Source organism: Neolamprologus brichardi, chromosome 12 (assembly GCF_056152115.1).
Source record: "Neolamprologus brichardi isolate AB-2024 chromosome 12, ASM5615211v1, whole genome shotgun sequence".
Taxonomy (NCBI): domain Eukaryota; kingdom Metazoa; phylum Chordata; class Actinopteri; order Cichliformes; family Cichlidae; genus Neolamprologus; species Neolamprologus brichardi.
Genome location: NC_142115.1, coordinates 11,996,445 through 12,012,242, shown reverse-complemented (window position 1 = coordinate 12,012,242; position 15,798 = coordinate 11,996,445). Strand labels below are relative to the sequence as shown.

The 15,798-nt window shown below is 40.5% G+C and overlaps 1 protein-coding gene across 7 annotated transcripts in view; it reads right to left on the bottom strand.

The window, feature by feature from the left end:
- cabin1 (calcineurin binding protein 1) overlaps window positions 1–15,798 on the bottom strand; it is a 39,318-nt gene that overhangs the window by 18,236 nt on the left and 5,284 nt on the right. For 4 of the 7 annotated variants that reach the window (XR_004844036.2, XR_004844037.2, XM_006803182.3 and 1 more), the window contains 23 exons: window positions 15,473–15,780; window positions 15,192–15,369; window positions 14,962–15,095; window positions 14,653–14,870; window positions 14,434–14,506; window positions 13,976–14,163; window positions 13,751–13,888; window positions 13,305–13,493; window positions 12,979–13,221; window positions 12,710–12,863; window positions 12,490–12,605; window positions 12,168–12,329; window positions 11,077–11,283; window positions 10,781–10,926; window positions 10,321–10,582; window positions 9,931–10,101; window positions 9,144–9,233; window positions 8,852–9,012; window positions 8,544–8,755; window positions 6,162–6,227; window positions 5,262–5,441; window positions 3,911–4,305; window positions 2,184–2,297 (listed from right to left, as the gene is read on the bottom strand). Coding sequence is in view for 5 of the 7 variants with exons in the window: in XM_006803182.3 (XP_006803245.2) it covers window positions 2,184–2,297; window positions 3,911–4,305; window positions 5,262–5,441; window positions 6,162–6,227; window positions 8,544–8,755; window positions 8,852–9,012; window positions 9,144–9,233; window positions 9,931–10,101; window positions 10,321–10,582; window positions 10,781–10,926; window positions 11,077–11,283; window positions 12,168–12,329; window positions 12,490–12,605; window positions 12,710–12,863; window positions 12,979–13,221; window positions 13,305–13,493; window positions 13,751–13,888; window positions 13,976–14,163; window positions 14,434–14,506; window positions 14,653–14,870; window positions 14,962–15,095; window positions 15,192–15,369; window positions 15,473–15,780 (4,105 nt within the window). In the remaining 2 variants the exon portion in view is untranslated. The remainder of the gene's footprint in view (window positions 1–2,183; window positions 2,298–3,910; window positions 4,306–5,261; window positions 5,442–6,161; window positions 6,228–8,543; window positions 8,756–8,851; window positions 9,013–9,143; window positions 9,234–9,930; window positions 10,102–10,320; window positions 10,583–10,780; window positions 10,927–11,076; window positions 11,284–12,167; window positions 12,330–12,489; window positions 12,606–12,709; window positions 12,864–12,978; window positions 13,222–13,304; window positions 13,494–13,750; window positions 13,889–13,975; window positions 14,164–14,433; window positions 14,507–14,652; window positions 14,871–14,961; window positions 15,096–15,191; window positions 15,370–15,472; window positions 15,781–15,798) is intronic. The other 3 variants (XM_035913085.2, XM_035913083.2, XM_035913086.2) reach the window with 3 other exon arrangements.

Sequence of the window (15,798 nt, the reverse complement as noted above, 5' to 3'; positions counted from 1 at the left end):
TACAGAAGGGGCTCTGAAACAACCCAGTGGGAGCCAAAGAGCAGCAAAGCTTTCCTCTAGCTCAGACCTGGCCCTCATCGTTTCCACAGTCAGTTAACATTCTGTAGCCGACATTTGACTCTACGGCCCACACAATCAATTATGTCCAAAATAAGGTTCACTGCTAAAACGTGCCTGACAACTGAATGATACAAGGTGCTGACATGACGTAACATTCTGTTTGTATTATCTGGCATGTTAGTGAGAGTTTTTACGCTTTGACAAATCACACAAAGAGCAAATAAAAAAGTAACCTTTTTTCTGCACATGCTGAGAAGGCATAGTATGTGCTTCAAGTGAAAAGAGGTAAACAGACTGACATGCAGAACAGATGACAGATTCTGACAGTAATCTCCTCCTCTAGTACCCAACAGAGGTCTCGTAATTCTGAAAGGCAGATAATGCAGCGATGGCCCGCTGTGTGACTCAGATTATAGTAGTGCTTGTCTTTAGTGATCCATATATAGGGCTGATTTTTGTGAATCCAATTGATTCGTGTGTGTAAACCTAACTATGGAATGCCAATCATTCACAGCAAGCTGCACAGATCACCGAGTCCCAAATGATCTGAACACTTAATGTCAATAAATGTTCTTACGTTCCTATGCTGAGGCTAAACTTTATACAGATGAGACAACAACCACCTGGGTACGCATGCATTGGGATCTCTTATGTGACATGATTCTGCGCCTGCACATTGTAGATTTGACTTCAGTGTCAACGCAGTCGTATGGCAACCTAAGCCTATCCCATAAATTAATTTTGCTTTTGGAATAATTACTTAAGCATGTACTGAAAAAACCTTATAAAGTTACAGTGTTTAAAATCTGACTGCTAGACTTCATTAGATTGCAGAATGCAGGCAGGCGAGTTCTGTTTTCTTGCTCACAATCCTAACTATAGTGGCCGTTGTAAGACAAACAACAAATAAACAAAATGCTCACAAAACCTTTCCTTATCAGTTCATGGTCTAATGTAAAGGACTAATAAAATAAAAGAGAAAAATAGTCGCCAAAGAAGTGTGTGACTTCTGCTACAGCTACTGTCCTTGTGAAATGGCCATCAGTTTGTTGGTCACGTGCTTGCTTGGCCTTTAGTTGTACAGAAATGTGCTTAAAGAAGCTAGCTGTTTGCCATCACGTCACCCATCGGTTTCTAAAGATTTTCATGCCTGAACACAATACTATAAAATACATAAAATACTAAAAGTTTGCTCAGCAAACCTGAAGCACAAACCTCTTTGACAATCCATACCATAATAATAGTCATAATTGTCAGATAACGGTCTAAAAGACACCACAAACAATTTAGTGATTGATTAAAAGTGTTGCGATGATATTCCAAACCTAAAGCCTTAGCAAAATCCAAATGGATTAGTCAATTTAAAAATAAAAGTAAACAGTAAAAACATGCAGTGGATATGTAAGGGGAAAGTACCCATAGCGACAGAAACCATTTAATTTTGTACCCGGCTGTAAAATATGCTTTTTAATGCTTTAGTTGGTGAGTGGGATTGACTCGTTTTTGGAGCAAGTCTTATGTGGCCACAACAAGAACTGCAGTTTTTTGCACTTCTGTGTTTTCGGTTCCAGAGGCTGCTGCTTGTTTTAATGGCATAATAATAACCCTCTTATAAAACATGCTCACATTCAGCAAAAGACAACAACTAAATGCCAAGCGTTCAAAATGGAGTATTAGTGGTAGATATGGCCATTGTTGAGAAGTCTGTTTTGTATTTCTCTGATTAAAGTGAACAGATTATAATGTGTTTATAGCACTCACGTTTTTCCTTCTCATTTGTAAATATTGTAAAAGATAATGACTGTAAATTTTGTGGGTTGTTCAAAATTCTAGGTTATATTTATTAGAATACGATGTGGAATATTCACTAAATTAATTTCGGCATGCTTGTACAGTCATAACCCGGCCCCATTATTTATGCAATATTGGCCTTGATAGCCATGACTCACGTAAAATATTTTAACTTTAAAATAAAAACAAAAAAAAAGTCTTTGGTGCAAATGCTTGATGGTTGGCAATAAATCGAGTGATGAAATGGCTGTTCAAAAACACATTACACATGTGGTGGCTTAATGACATATTAAAGGAGGAAGTGTGTGTGTGTTTAGTGAACTCTGACTTACATTGAACAGGTTTGTCTTGTTTCTTTCACAGAAAAGTCCTTGTGCTGGCATGTGCTTCAGCTGTTGCCATGGGACACTGCTTCCTAGCAACACATCTCTAGCCCACTGTAGGTTCTGTGTGGGGAAAAAAGCAACAACATACATTTGAATGTACAACATTTATCTGTCTTTTATATATATATATATATATGAAAAACATGAAAAACATTTGCAATGTAAACATCTTTTCATATCGAGATGACTCACAAACCAAGCAGTGCCTAACCAGTGCCCTGTTGAAAACAAGATTGGAAGCCACCACCACTTCATGCTACCTGTCACAATCCCACTGCCCATAGCATAAAATTAACAGGCTTCCCCTCTTTCCAAGTTTGAAATACGAGAATAAAAATGACCAGCCAATGTAAATGGAACAGAGTGTCTAAGCAACCTGTGGCAACAGCATCAAGTGACTGTCATCCACTCAGTGCCGGGGTACATTTGCTTTCCTCCATGTTAAACCTCAAGGAAACCTTACCAACAGTTTCCTTGAGCCTAATACTAACTAGGTAAGCCTCAATCAAAAGTTATTGTACACTAAACTGAGTCTAATGGAAATTTCCTTTACTGAACTTGATTTCAGTGCTTGTTTAGACTACCGAGGTCAAATGAGGATATATAAAACACCTAACACTTTACCTTTATTCAGTTTGGGGAAAGACTGTATTTATTCAAGAAAACAAAAACTAAAGTGGTAACAGAAGGTTGCCATCTCGAGTAAAGCTCATTGCAGTCTCCTTGTGCCAAACTGGCTGAGAGAGCACTGCGCACCACCCACACACACCTCTGCCCACAAAGCCTCATAGCCAACACAAGCTGTTTCAGCAGCTCATGTATCACTGCAGAGCTCACAGTCCCACAAGAAAACCAAAGAAAAACAAAAAAATGGAAATCACAGCTCTGGTGTAATCACTATAGAAATACAGATAAATACATAAGTAATTGGAGAGGAACCTCATTTTTTCATTTTCATTTCATTTTAGTGTCAACTTTAATTACAGCTGTGTTGTCTGTGACATCTTTTCCTGAGTCCCACGTTTTCTCACAGGCTTACTGGACAAAGCAGCTTCACTTTCAAACCTGGTATGTTTTATTGACATTTCATGGTGTTGGCTTGAAACGCTGAAGTTGCATTCACTGATTTTCACAAGAACATGTTACAACATGGTGTCTATTCAGGTGAAGGCAGCCATCCAAATGAAAAAAACAAAACAAGCCTATCAGTGACATGAGAAGTCTTAGTTAAACCTGGAAGACCACCAAAGATATAAAGACAACTAAGGCGCAGTTCTCTGTTACAAGACCAAATCAGGCACATTCTTGAAGAGGTAGTAGAATAATACTGAACAGTCAAAAGGATGCTTTTATGAATGTAAATAGCACAAGGTTAACCTCAAGTAGAAAGAAGAAATTAACAGCCAGATTAGACTGGAATAATATTATTTTGACAGATGAGACTAGATTATAGGATCAGAATGAGCAGAAGAAAAGAATATCTCCCTAGGAGAAGGAACGGAAGGGCTCATGATTGAAATCACATGACAGTATCTGTCAAAACTGTTGGAGAAAGTGATATAGAGAGGGAATGTGTGGCTGCCGGTGGGACCTGTATTTTGGTGCACTGAACACACCATCAATGTCAAGAACAGGCATGTGGCTTGGCTATCAGTTAACAGGGCTGGACTGACCTGATGGGTCTTGCTGTTTGCATAGAAGAAGGCCAGGCGGTAGAGACTCTTGTAGTGCTGAGGGAAGCGCCCCAGACAGAGAAACAGAGCCCGGACACACATCTCCACCAGCATTCGTTTCTGATCAGGATGATCTGGAGGCAGGGCTTTGGGCACTTCTATCACCTCAGCGGGGGGCTCGGGCTTCTTCTTACCCTCGCTGGCTGGGGTCTGGGGGGTGGCCTGTTGAGAAAATGCTGGCTTTGGAGGTGTGGCTGGCACAGGCATCAGGTTAGGACAGGGGTCCGAAGAGACTTTGGGAGCTGAACCCTCAGACACAACCACCACCACTGCTTCGACTTCTTCCTGGATTACTTTCTCTTCTGTCTGGATGCCAGTGTGCTCACCACGTGAGGCTAAGATACAGCACAAAATCAAAACTTTAGACCCTGAATTCAGCGCAAAAGTCTCAAAGATTTCAGTTCTGGGGCATTTGGTTAAGTCAATGTTGATAAAAACAAATGTGGTTTTAATGCTTGCGTTACACAATTCTTTGGGCAGGAAACTAAACTTTCATTGTTTTAATAAATAAACTGGCCAATAATTAGCATTTTTCTTTATTATGAGTCTCAAAACAACAAGCTTTCAGTGTTCAAAGACATTCACAGTCCTGCAGTTTGTTTGCATTTGTTTACCTCTAAGCTGAGATTACGGAAATTAAAAAAAATGCAGCAGTTAAGTATCCATGTTGTAGTTTCTGACATGTTTATGAACTTGAAGGGGGAAATATCAAAATTCTTACTACCCAGAAATACCTACATAACCTAAAACCTTCACAAGCTAGAAAGAATTTCCCCCTTTTGCAATGTCAAAAGCGGATAACCAATAGGCTTTGACCTAAAAAGTCCCACCCCTTCACTTCCTGCTTTATCTGAGGTGAAATGAGTGAGGTGGAAGAGCAGAGCCTTTTGGGAACTCTACAATGTTCAGGGCATAAGTGTTGCTTCCTTTGGATTCTGGCTAAATTTTATAGCAAATTCAACTCTTTCTCACTGAAAGTCCACAGGCTGTTGGCTCGAAATGAGAGAAGGAAGATGTCATTTTTAAGTGATGTTATGATCAGGCACAGGCAAAAAAAAAAAAAAAAAAAAAAAAGATGTTATGATCTATTTAAACAACGGCAAGAGAAAACAATAACTTTCAAATACAATTTCTTTAATGTCAAACACTAAGTTTGTGTTTTTGTTCCCTCATTTGGGAACCTTAACTACACGAACATTTAATTGAATAAAAATCTTCAAAATGCTACTTTACGGAGGAACGGGCCAACATGTGCCTGAAGCAATAAAAGGCTCATTTAATCTCTCATTACCTGTGTCCTCAGATGCTGGCTGGCCATCCTTTACCGGGGTTGTACTCTCTGATGACGATGAGCTTGCTTTCCCGGAGGCGAGTTTGTGGCTGCTGTCTTGTGAGCTAGCGGGGTCTGTGAAGGCATCCTGAGTGGAGTTGGAGTCAGAAAGCAAGACAACCTCACTGTCCTGACTGCGTTCTGGCAAAACAAACAAAGAGGGGGGAGGAAAGGGGAAAAAAAGAAAACAAGGGTTATGCTGCCAGTTGCATGGCCGCAGACAGATAACTTCAGTATTTGGGATAAAAATGGAGAATTATACATATTTGTGAGTTTTTGTGTACAAAAAGGTAATTCTGGTGAAGTGATCTTTCATAAAGATCAAGTGAAAATACTGTACAGTGTAAACTTTCATAATAATTCATTATATGTAACAGCATGCTGTGGATGCCTTTTTGGAATTGGTGGTAATGTGACAAACATTTCCTGTTGTAATGTGGGGGAGGAGGGGGGGTATATACATATTTAGGAGAAAAAAAACAACTCATGAGCCAGAAATTCTTATTAGTGCATCGCACAAAGAGAGATGGTCTGTTTTTGTAAGTAAAACAGTTTTTTGTTTTGGTTTTTAAATGCTACAGTTCCTCCTAATTACGTTCTGCAGTCTCAGGGAAAAATAATCCTGGGCTGAGAACTGTAAATAAGAATCAAGAGGGCAACAAGCTTTAGCTATTTCAGAGAATAATGCACACAAAGGGTTTTTCAAAAGATTCAGTCATGAGTCAACAGCCAAGTTACTATGGTACTGTAAAATTTGTGTAAACTGACAGCTGTGCATTCAGCGCTTCCTACAAGAAAGCACTTCACTCTAGATTCAAAATATAGCCTCTTAAAAGGTTTGGTGGGTTTGAAGAGCAGTACCATTCAGGGAAGCCAGCCATATTGAAGACCTGGGCAGGCAGTAATCATGGTCAAACTCTGGTGAGGCTGTTGAAGATACGGGGAGCTGGTTTTAAAATATAATCAAGCAAATATTGCACCTCTTAATTTATAGAAAAGATTATTAAAAAAAGAAAGAGAAAAATCAGTCATTTATGCTTCTAGACAACTGAATGCAAATTTAATGCCACTCCCCTTGAAAGTGTAGAACCTGATTTAGACACACATTTCTTTCTATAAGAAAATCTGCAGGTTACAAATTAAGTCCAGAATCTGCAATATGAATAAAACCAAGAATAAATTTTCTCCCATTTTACTATTAGAATTTTAAAAATCAAATCAAATCATGGGAGTAGTCCAGGAAGAATTCTTCGAAAAGTGTCGAAGAGTCAATAATGAACATAACGATTTCATAAATGCATGTCTGAATCTGGTCCTGCGGTTTTACCACGCTGATGCACTTTAAGCAGGACTCAAGACAGAGAAATTGGACACCTGCAAGCAGCAATGTGCATAGTGGGGCATTTTCTGGCTTCAGTCTCAGTTTTGAGTGCCAATAACAGGGCAGCCACATTCTTTCTGACTTGACATTTTCACACTAATTGTCCATAATTAGAAATTAGATCCAATTAGTGGTAAATAGCAAACATGACTCACGCAAGGTTTTGAAATCTCTCCCAGAAGTTTGACTTTTTGCAAAATTACCCCCCACACTGAGCCCACATAAAAATGTGACCATATGATACACCAGACAATTTAGTGGATTGTGATAAAAGGACGGACTTTGTCCAGTTGTGAAGGCATTCACCCCATTAGAACTACATGCATATAAATGGCAAAGCAGGTGGTAAAAGCAAGCAGGCAAAGAGGTAGCAGGCAGGTAGGTAGGTAGGTAGGTAGGTAGGTAGGAAGGAATCTGGAAAGGGTGACAAAACTGGCAACATGGGCAATATGGCTGCGTTATTTGCACATTCAAGCTCAACATGATACATGGGGTGGGTGGACAGATGTCACAGTTCTTGTCACATGGAAACAATGTCCAAGGCTCTTTGGTCCAAACAGCACTCAGCCTTTACAGTTCAGGAAATTGAAATCAGCTCTGCTGCACAGTGATTGTGTAAGTATGCAACAACCACTGGAATAAAAAAACAAAACAAACAAACAAAAAAAAAAAAACAGCCCATCTTGCAATACTTAAAGTGTCGTCCCTTAATTTAAAAGAAAGGCAGTTAGGCTTACAGTACACACCGCAAGAGCCAACATAACAGATGGTTAGTTCGCTTGAGTCAGTACGGTCTCTTATAATGTTAACTGTACACGTGGTAGTATATTTACATTGCTGAAAGCAATATTGTGCTATTAGCACATTACTACATAGAACTATCAAATTTATTTTTTTTAAGAATTCAAATTTTCTACTTTCATTTCCACCTTCATGAGAAAAATCACATTTCACAAAAACAATTCTGTTTATCAGAGCTGACATGTCGAGCACATCGAGCGTTCTGAACATGTTAAACTAGATTTTTATCTGCATAATAAAATCCAAACACCATCAAGTTTTTCTACCTGCAGACCGAACTAATCTGACCTCTGCCGTCTAAAAATGTGTGTGTATAAATACTTCCATTTATTTATTTAATACTAAATGCACTGAATTACAGATAAAAACCCCTCAAATACATCATCCAACTGAATCAATCTAACCCTTCACTTCTGGCTTGTGCAAGGCATGCATAAATATTTATAGGACTTTAAATTCAAGAATCTACCAGGTTATTAAAGTAAACTAACTGGTTATGCTTAGCAGCAGACTTTGAACAAGTACCAGTCACAAGTCTTAATAAAAATCAAGATCACTGAGAATTTTCAGCTTTTCCTGGTGTGATAAACAGCAGCTCATGTATGCAACCCCTATATAAGCAACAGAACAAATGCTAGATGTTACAAGCCTGAGGAAGTTGCAACACAACAACAACTATTACATATTAGGAGGGGCAAAGTGATGGTTAAGAAAGAACATGGGGCCAGCAATAAAGAGCCACAAGAGAAGGATATGCCACCAATACACCTACACACACACAGATATATGCAAACCCACAGGCCTTAATGCTCTGTCATACCCAACCTTGAAATCTGTCTCTTTCCACACTGCTGCTGCAAATTAGTCAAATAATCAGTAGCCATATTGCCCATTTCACCACATCCCAATCACCCAGTGCACGGGAATCATTGTAACTGAAACCAAAGCCATTAAGCATGGTGATTACAATCGGAACACTCCCCAGTGGGCGTCCTGTCCCAGCGCAGAAAGAGCTCCAAAGAGCCTGACCCCTGAGACAGTGTCTAGGACTGGGACTGTACCATCAGCCTGCCGCTCCTCATGCCGTTGCTGCTGCCACTGTTGCCTTCGGAGTGTTTTGCGTTTGGCGTAATCGTGGTCAAACGGCGTGGCCACATAAGGAGGTGATGTCAGACCTGGGGTGACAACTGATGGAATGGATGAGTTAAGGACATTCCCTATACAGACTGAGGGACAGTTAAAGTCTTCATCCATCATAGACGGCGGTTTCTCCCTGAAATAAATCAAAAACAAGAATAAGTTCTTCTGCATGATTTTTTAAATTTGACTTTTATATCACACTTCTTGTGTTGTATTTTTTATAACTTACTTCTCATGGGCCCTTGGCATGCTTGGCATACTTTTCTCTTCTCCCCTCGCAAATGGTCCTGTAGCTGCTTCAACCAGTAAGTTAAACAAGAGCTCGTGTTCCAGATCTGGCTCATCAGCCTCTAGTAGTTTCAGGATGGTGGCACTCAAACGGAAATGCAGCTAGAAGAAGTTTAATATATGCAGAGAATGTCTTTAAAATGTGAATGTTTCCAGGCAGTAATCTTACATAACACAGCACTGATGTAACACAACTAGAAACTATTGGGAGCCACATGTCACAGATAGCATACCTCCAGGGCTTCCATGGCCAGGTCAGGGGGATTATGGTAATGGATTTTACGGGGGTACCTGGCAGCTTCTTCGTGCAGATAGTTTGCTGCCTATAAACACAGAAAAGGTGAGAGTCACCAACCTGACAATCATCTGCCAAATGAAATTAACTCCTAAATGCGTAAAAAAATGCCAGCTGAAATCACGGTTCATACAGTTCATGTGCTTCCAACAATCTAATCAGAACAACACAGTTATGACTAACTGTTCTGCCAAAGGGAAGAAAGAGACAAGAAAAAGAAAAGAAGGAAACATCTTGCGGGAGTGGAAGGGCAGTGATCTTTGCTTCTGTAGGTGGATTATGAAACAACACCAGAGAGAAGAAAAAAAAGAATACATCGGCAATCAAAGGTTGATTACAATGACTGGAACAGTCCTCGTGGTTTTTGTGTTATTACTTAACTAATATCTAATGAAACTGAAAGGAATACATTTAACGTTGTGCTATCCTTAGAAAAGTTCCAGGCAAGTCACACCTCAATACCAATGTTTATTAACATCAATTATTTAAAGAGTTCCTGACACACACACACTATGTAGGATCATTTAAACAATGTGTCTAGCCCTGTGATACTCAAACTGTGGGGTAAGCAACCCTGGTGGGCAAAACCAGGGGAAAATATGATGGTAAGATTTTCTGATGGAACATTGATGAATCATATTGAACATTAGCGATTTGTATTTTACATTTTTTTTTACAAAATGGGAGAACCACTGGTCTAGCTTCTTGTCACCAAACCACTTCACCTTTTTATAAAGCTGCAGATATCCCGCCGGAGGCTGTCTACGTTTCTCTGCTATCTTTCCCAGCATGTAGTGAATCAGCCACTCTTCTTCATCACTGTCACCCTCACAACGGGAGGCGCCCTGAAAACACTGAAAGGCCGTCTCCAACATGGAGTCTCTCCTTTCTTCCATCTGAAACACCACAGACACACAAACATGCACATGTTGGAAACATCATGAACATTGTAGCTCAAGGGGGTAGATTAATTGACTCATGACTTGAATGAGCAAGAAGTGACTTAATGCAATCGGTGAGTTAATGTCTAAAAAAAAAAAAAAAAAAAAAAGGTGAACGTTTAAAACAAAAAGGATAGGAAACACAGGTGAGTTATATATCAGCGCATGCCTCACCTGTTTAACCACCTCAGGGGGAAGCTCACTGCGCCACTGTTTGAGCTGCCGTGAAGCAAACGAATGCAGCGCATATGACATGGTAGCATACTCTATCCACAATGACAGATTGGAGCTGTCGATCTCCAGGGCCCTCTTAAAGCAGTTAAGCACTGCTTGGGAGTGCTTCCATATGGGAACGTCGCTTTTCAGCTCATTGGAGTTGAGCTTGTCTTGGATACGGCTGGCCCTCGCTAAAGCCATACCTGCCCAGGAGTCAAACCTAAAGCAAGACGAGGAAAAACACTTCAGTATTCTCACTGCATTTAAAAGCACACTATGTTACATTTTATAAAAACAAACAAATACAAACAATTCCTCTGCACATCCAATTTTGTGGTTTTTTCAAACAAAAATTACAGTAAACCTTAACTTTAAAACATTAAGAACAAAAAAGGGATGACTGTGTGCAATGAGCTACCTGTTAGGACAAACACATATGTCATGCATATAGAACTTGATGGCTTTGGATTGCTCCTTGTTCTTAAAATGATAGTCCGCCACAAGGTAGTAGATCTCATTGATGATCGGAGGTGCAGGAGCACTGCCCTCGGGAAGACATGGAGCCTTAAAGAGAGAAACAAAAAAATCTTAATTAGACGAGACTGTTATTGACATCAAGACTTTTAAAAAATATATTATAGCAAGGAAGACCCTGTTTATAACGTCCGAGTCACTGGTGCTTCTCACTTTTTCACCATGGCCCCGCAAACTGACCTTTTCTGTCATGTCCTCAATGTAGGCTGCCACTTCATCCATTGTGAGGACCGGAGTGTCACTTGGGGGGGCGATGCTTGCAAACCTCCTCAGCAAATTGGCCAATTCTGCAGACACTGTACTCGTCTTATAGCTGTCAAACTCAGGCAGCGACTTTGGTTTGAAATACTGAAACATGAAGAGGGCATCGCTCCACAGAAGCTCAACCTTAAAGCAGAGTAATACCACGGGAAATTAATACCTGTGTAACATACATGGCTACGGCAATTACTGCTAAAAGGTCCCAATAAGACTATTCTTTCATTAGTTACAGTGTACAGTTAGGACTCCAGCCACTGAAAAGCAATGACGTACAACTGTGGGAATGACCCCCACCTGGTGGCTAAATGCAAGTACTACAAAAATACAAGAGATTCGGTACTTTACACACAAACCTCCTGCTGAGTCACTTTATCTCTTATAATATAACACGAGTTTACCTTTTTCGCTCCGATTGACTCTTTATCTTCAATCAAATGTAACTATTTACAGAGAACTCTGTCAAGCATCTCCTATAGTGACAAAGCAATAAAGGAAGCATGCTGTTATATACTAAATATTTCATTATCTTGTGAGTTACTCAAAGACGATTTCACTAAATTTCGGTAAAAGTCTAAAAGCCCACAAACCACAATTCTGCTGGTAAGTCGTTAATCTAAATGTGGTTGCATTTTTCCTCACACACTGAATCAGTGCCATTAACGCTATTTCACCGGTGCAAATAATTTCAGTGACATCAGAAGTGTATTCCTCACCAGCAAAACAACATTAATGGATATAACAGACTTTTTCTGTGTGTCGTGAGGACCTGTCTGAGTCATCAGCCCTCAGCTAAACAACTCACTATTTATGCAGGTTTGTCAGTACCACTGGGAAATCACACAAAATAGTCCGACCTTAAATTACCTCTCAGCAATTCTACCTGTTCTTTAGGTATTGACTTTTGGACTATGCCATTAAATTAATTAACTTCTGCTTGGCAGAGCCGCTTGTAGATCAAACACCAAACTATAACACGTTAAATCAAGCAGAGTGTTTTAAGCATCTATAACCTGTGGAGATGAATGATCTTCAAGGTAGCGGGCCTTGCTCTTCTTACTGGGGTAGGCATATAAACAGAAAAAGCACTGTTCCAGGGCCATTTCCAACTCCTCCTTGTAGGGGTGAGAGTCACTGCTAGTAGAGGCTGCAAACTCTTTTTCCAAAACTCGCACCTAAACCAACAAAAACAAATATTTAAAAACATTTTCATATCTTTCTGAAAAAAAGAACAAAAAAACAAAGTAATGTACAGCCTACATGTCAGGCTGTACATTACTTTGTTTTGGGTTTTTTGGTGTGGATGTAGCATTTGCAGAGAGCAAACAAACTTACAAAAAATTTGAGAAGGGCTCCGTCTGAGCTGCAGCACAAGGACCGACGGCCAAGATACTCGTGGGCCGTGTTTAGAAGCATCAGGGAGGAGGGCAGCATGGGGGTGTCTGAGTCATCTAAAAATGAAGACTAGACAGTGTCACTCAGTGTAACAACTGACATGGCATATACAGTACACTGAAGGAAAACTAAAAAGCATAAAAGCAAGATGTCAACAAACCTTCATCATCCCCTACAGACATATGCTGTCGAAGCATACAGTCAAAGGCAGCCTCTTCGTGCTTGATAATGCGATACAGGATAATCCAAGGCAGGACTGAGAAGAAAAATGGCTCCTTGGGATCATCAGAAATGGTCATGCTAAGATCAATCAGCTGAAACGCAGACCGACAGCACAATAAATTAGCAATCTAAAAACTAAGTGTATCGGTATCTTAATGTTGCGTGAATTAAAGCATTACTTAAGGCGAACAGAAACTCTCTTTGAACCTGGATTAGGTTGTTTGCCAGTCGAGCCATACTAGAGAAGTGGGGGACATTGCTCAGAAGCTCCGCCTCTTTATTGAAGCAGACCTCGATGCCATCTAGCAACTTCACAATGGTGCTAACCCACTCCTCCTTGCTAGGTGGAGAGCTGCTTGGAGCAGAGTTGAGCTGCTGGAGAGCTTCATTCAAGGCCAGCTCGCTGCACTCCAAACACTGCTGGTAGTCCTGGAGCTTCAATAGTGAGTTCTAGGACACAGGATTAGAAATAACGCAGTTACGCATTTCAAATTGTTTAGCGATTCCACTGATATCACTGTAGTTTGTCTAACCTGCAGTAACGTCAACTGTGCGGGACGCTCAGGTGTTGAGCTCACAAACTCCAGAGGTTTGCTCCTGCTCCCATAATTAAGGGTGGGCTGCAGCAGACGCACCACTGAGTCGAAGTCCGATGACTCAAAGAGGCGCTGGATCTCTTCCAAAGATTGACAGCGCTCCAGACACTTTAGCCTTTTGTCAATCTGTGTGTGGGAATAGAGAAAACGCACCAAAAACACTGTCAAAACATCTATAAAATAAGCACTTCGATATTTTCAAGCTTAAATTGCTATGAAAGAAATGAATGCTTAAAAATTCCCCTCTCTCTTTTACATACGCCATATATACATACATTTATATATTACATAATTAAGTATTTTGATTCTGATAAACCCCATAAGAGAGAAATGGGGAATATATTAATAAAAGAGAAAATATATATACTGGCCAGCACACAAACCTCCTCTACAGAGATTGCTGCATCTACACGAAGGTTAGGCAGGTTGATTGTATACTGTTTCCCATCTGGGCTCTTTGATTTGCTCTGCAAAAGGCCTACACAGACATCATAGCTCTCCAGAGCCAATTCCATGTCCCCCTGTCAAAACAAGAAATGCACTGTTACTGAGTGAAAAAATAACTCAATAATAATCAAGTAAAATATAAATAGACATATAAACTTTACCTGCAGGGCCAGGAATCGTGCCTTTAGCCAGTATACTCGCACCATGACATCCAGCCAGTCATCCTCAAACAGATCTCTTTGAGATGCACCAAGAGCGAGAAGTAATAAATCACCCTGGAAGTGCTGTCCAGGAAATTCTGAGTCAGTGGTATTGTTTCCAGAGCCACTGCTGCTTCTTCTAGGAGTAACTGGATAAGGAATTAAAATATGAATGCAAGCCAAAAATAAACAATGAATTTCCATTGTAAAACAAATACTACATATCATCATGTTCAACTTCAACAGTGACTCCAACACCTTTTAGATCATTTAGCCAAATTTAAAATGCTAGATAAATGGCAACACATTTCTCACACTCAGGCTCTTGAATGCTTTGCTCAGTAGTGTTATTTGTCCAAATTGATCTTTTCAAAATCTACTAGGCTATGAGAAAAATTATGAAGCTCACTCAGACTTACCAGCCTTCCCTTTGCTGTGTAACCATTGCTCCAACTGCAGTTCCATACAGGCCAAGCTCATTGTCAACATCCCCTGCATACGTTAAAAAAACAAAAAACAAAACTAGATCCTTAGAGAAAAGCCTTAAAGGGCTTAAAGTAAATTAATGTTAAGCCATAAACATCCCAGTATGATAAAAGACATTCAAGCAACCATAAAATTAACCAACTTTCATTTACCCGGATATGCTGGTTGCTGCAGTCCCGAAGGAGAGGATTAGGAAGACCGTTACTGTGCTTCCTCCAGGTCTGATAGACCTCCAGGACCACAGCAGTCAAGCCCCGGGGCCACTCCTCCATGAATTTCTGACCCACTGCTTTCAGATAGCGCATCATCAGGTCCAGTATACCACCATTGGCCATATTGTCAAGCAGGAAGTTGTGGACATCTTGTTGTTCTGGAGGAAGGCGTGGACAGTGTGTTAATATGATGGAAACACCAAAATGAGATATGATATTGTGAATACACATTTAGGATGCACTACATACCAGACTTCATGTATTCAACTGAGTCCACAGGTAAGCAACTCCCATGCAGAGGCTGTATGTCATCCTTGCCATCACACTGTGTCTCGAGATTACTAAGGCTCTCATCGTCATTATCAGGATCAAATTTCTTTAGCCTAAGAGAAACCAGAAAAATACTTTTACATCAACAAAACTATAATTGACCTGTAAGATTTGCGCATTCTACATAAGGTTCAGTAAAAAGCGGCTACCTAGAAGGTAGGTATTTAAAAAGCAGTTCCTGAAAATCAATCTTCTCCTCCTTCTTGCATTTAGTGTTTCGAACACGTGCAGAGCGCCGCTTTGCCGTTTCCCCGCTATCTTCTACCACGCGTTTCCGTTTCGGCGCTTTCTTCACCTTATCTGTGAGCGACACTTCCATTGCTGTAGCTGTGAAGATTTGAAAACATTTAAATGGCTACAATAACAACAACAATAATACTTTTAATTGATACAAATAATCACATTGAGAGGCAAGACAAACAGCACTGACCAACAGGTGGAACAAAGGTGTTGACCTCTACAGTGGACTGACTGGTGGCAATTTGAGGTTGAGTGCCAGATTGAGCCATCACTGCTGGCTCAGTGAAGACCACTGGAGGCAGGGATGAACTGGGGCTGCTGCTTAGCACTGTGGTCTGGCCCATACTGACAGGGCTGCTTGGCTGGGGGATGTTCTGGAGGACGTTTGGGTCACGGTACTCTGACAAGTCAATTCTGCGGCCAAGACTTGGGCGTGGTGGCTCACACGTGGTCTGATGTCTGTACATTGCAAGGAGACTTTCACCCAGATGTTTCCATCTGCAATAAATACAGAAG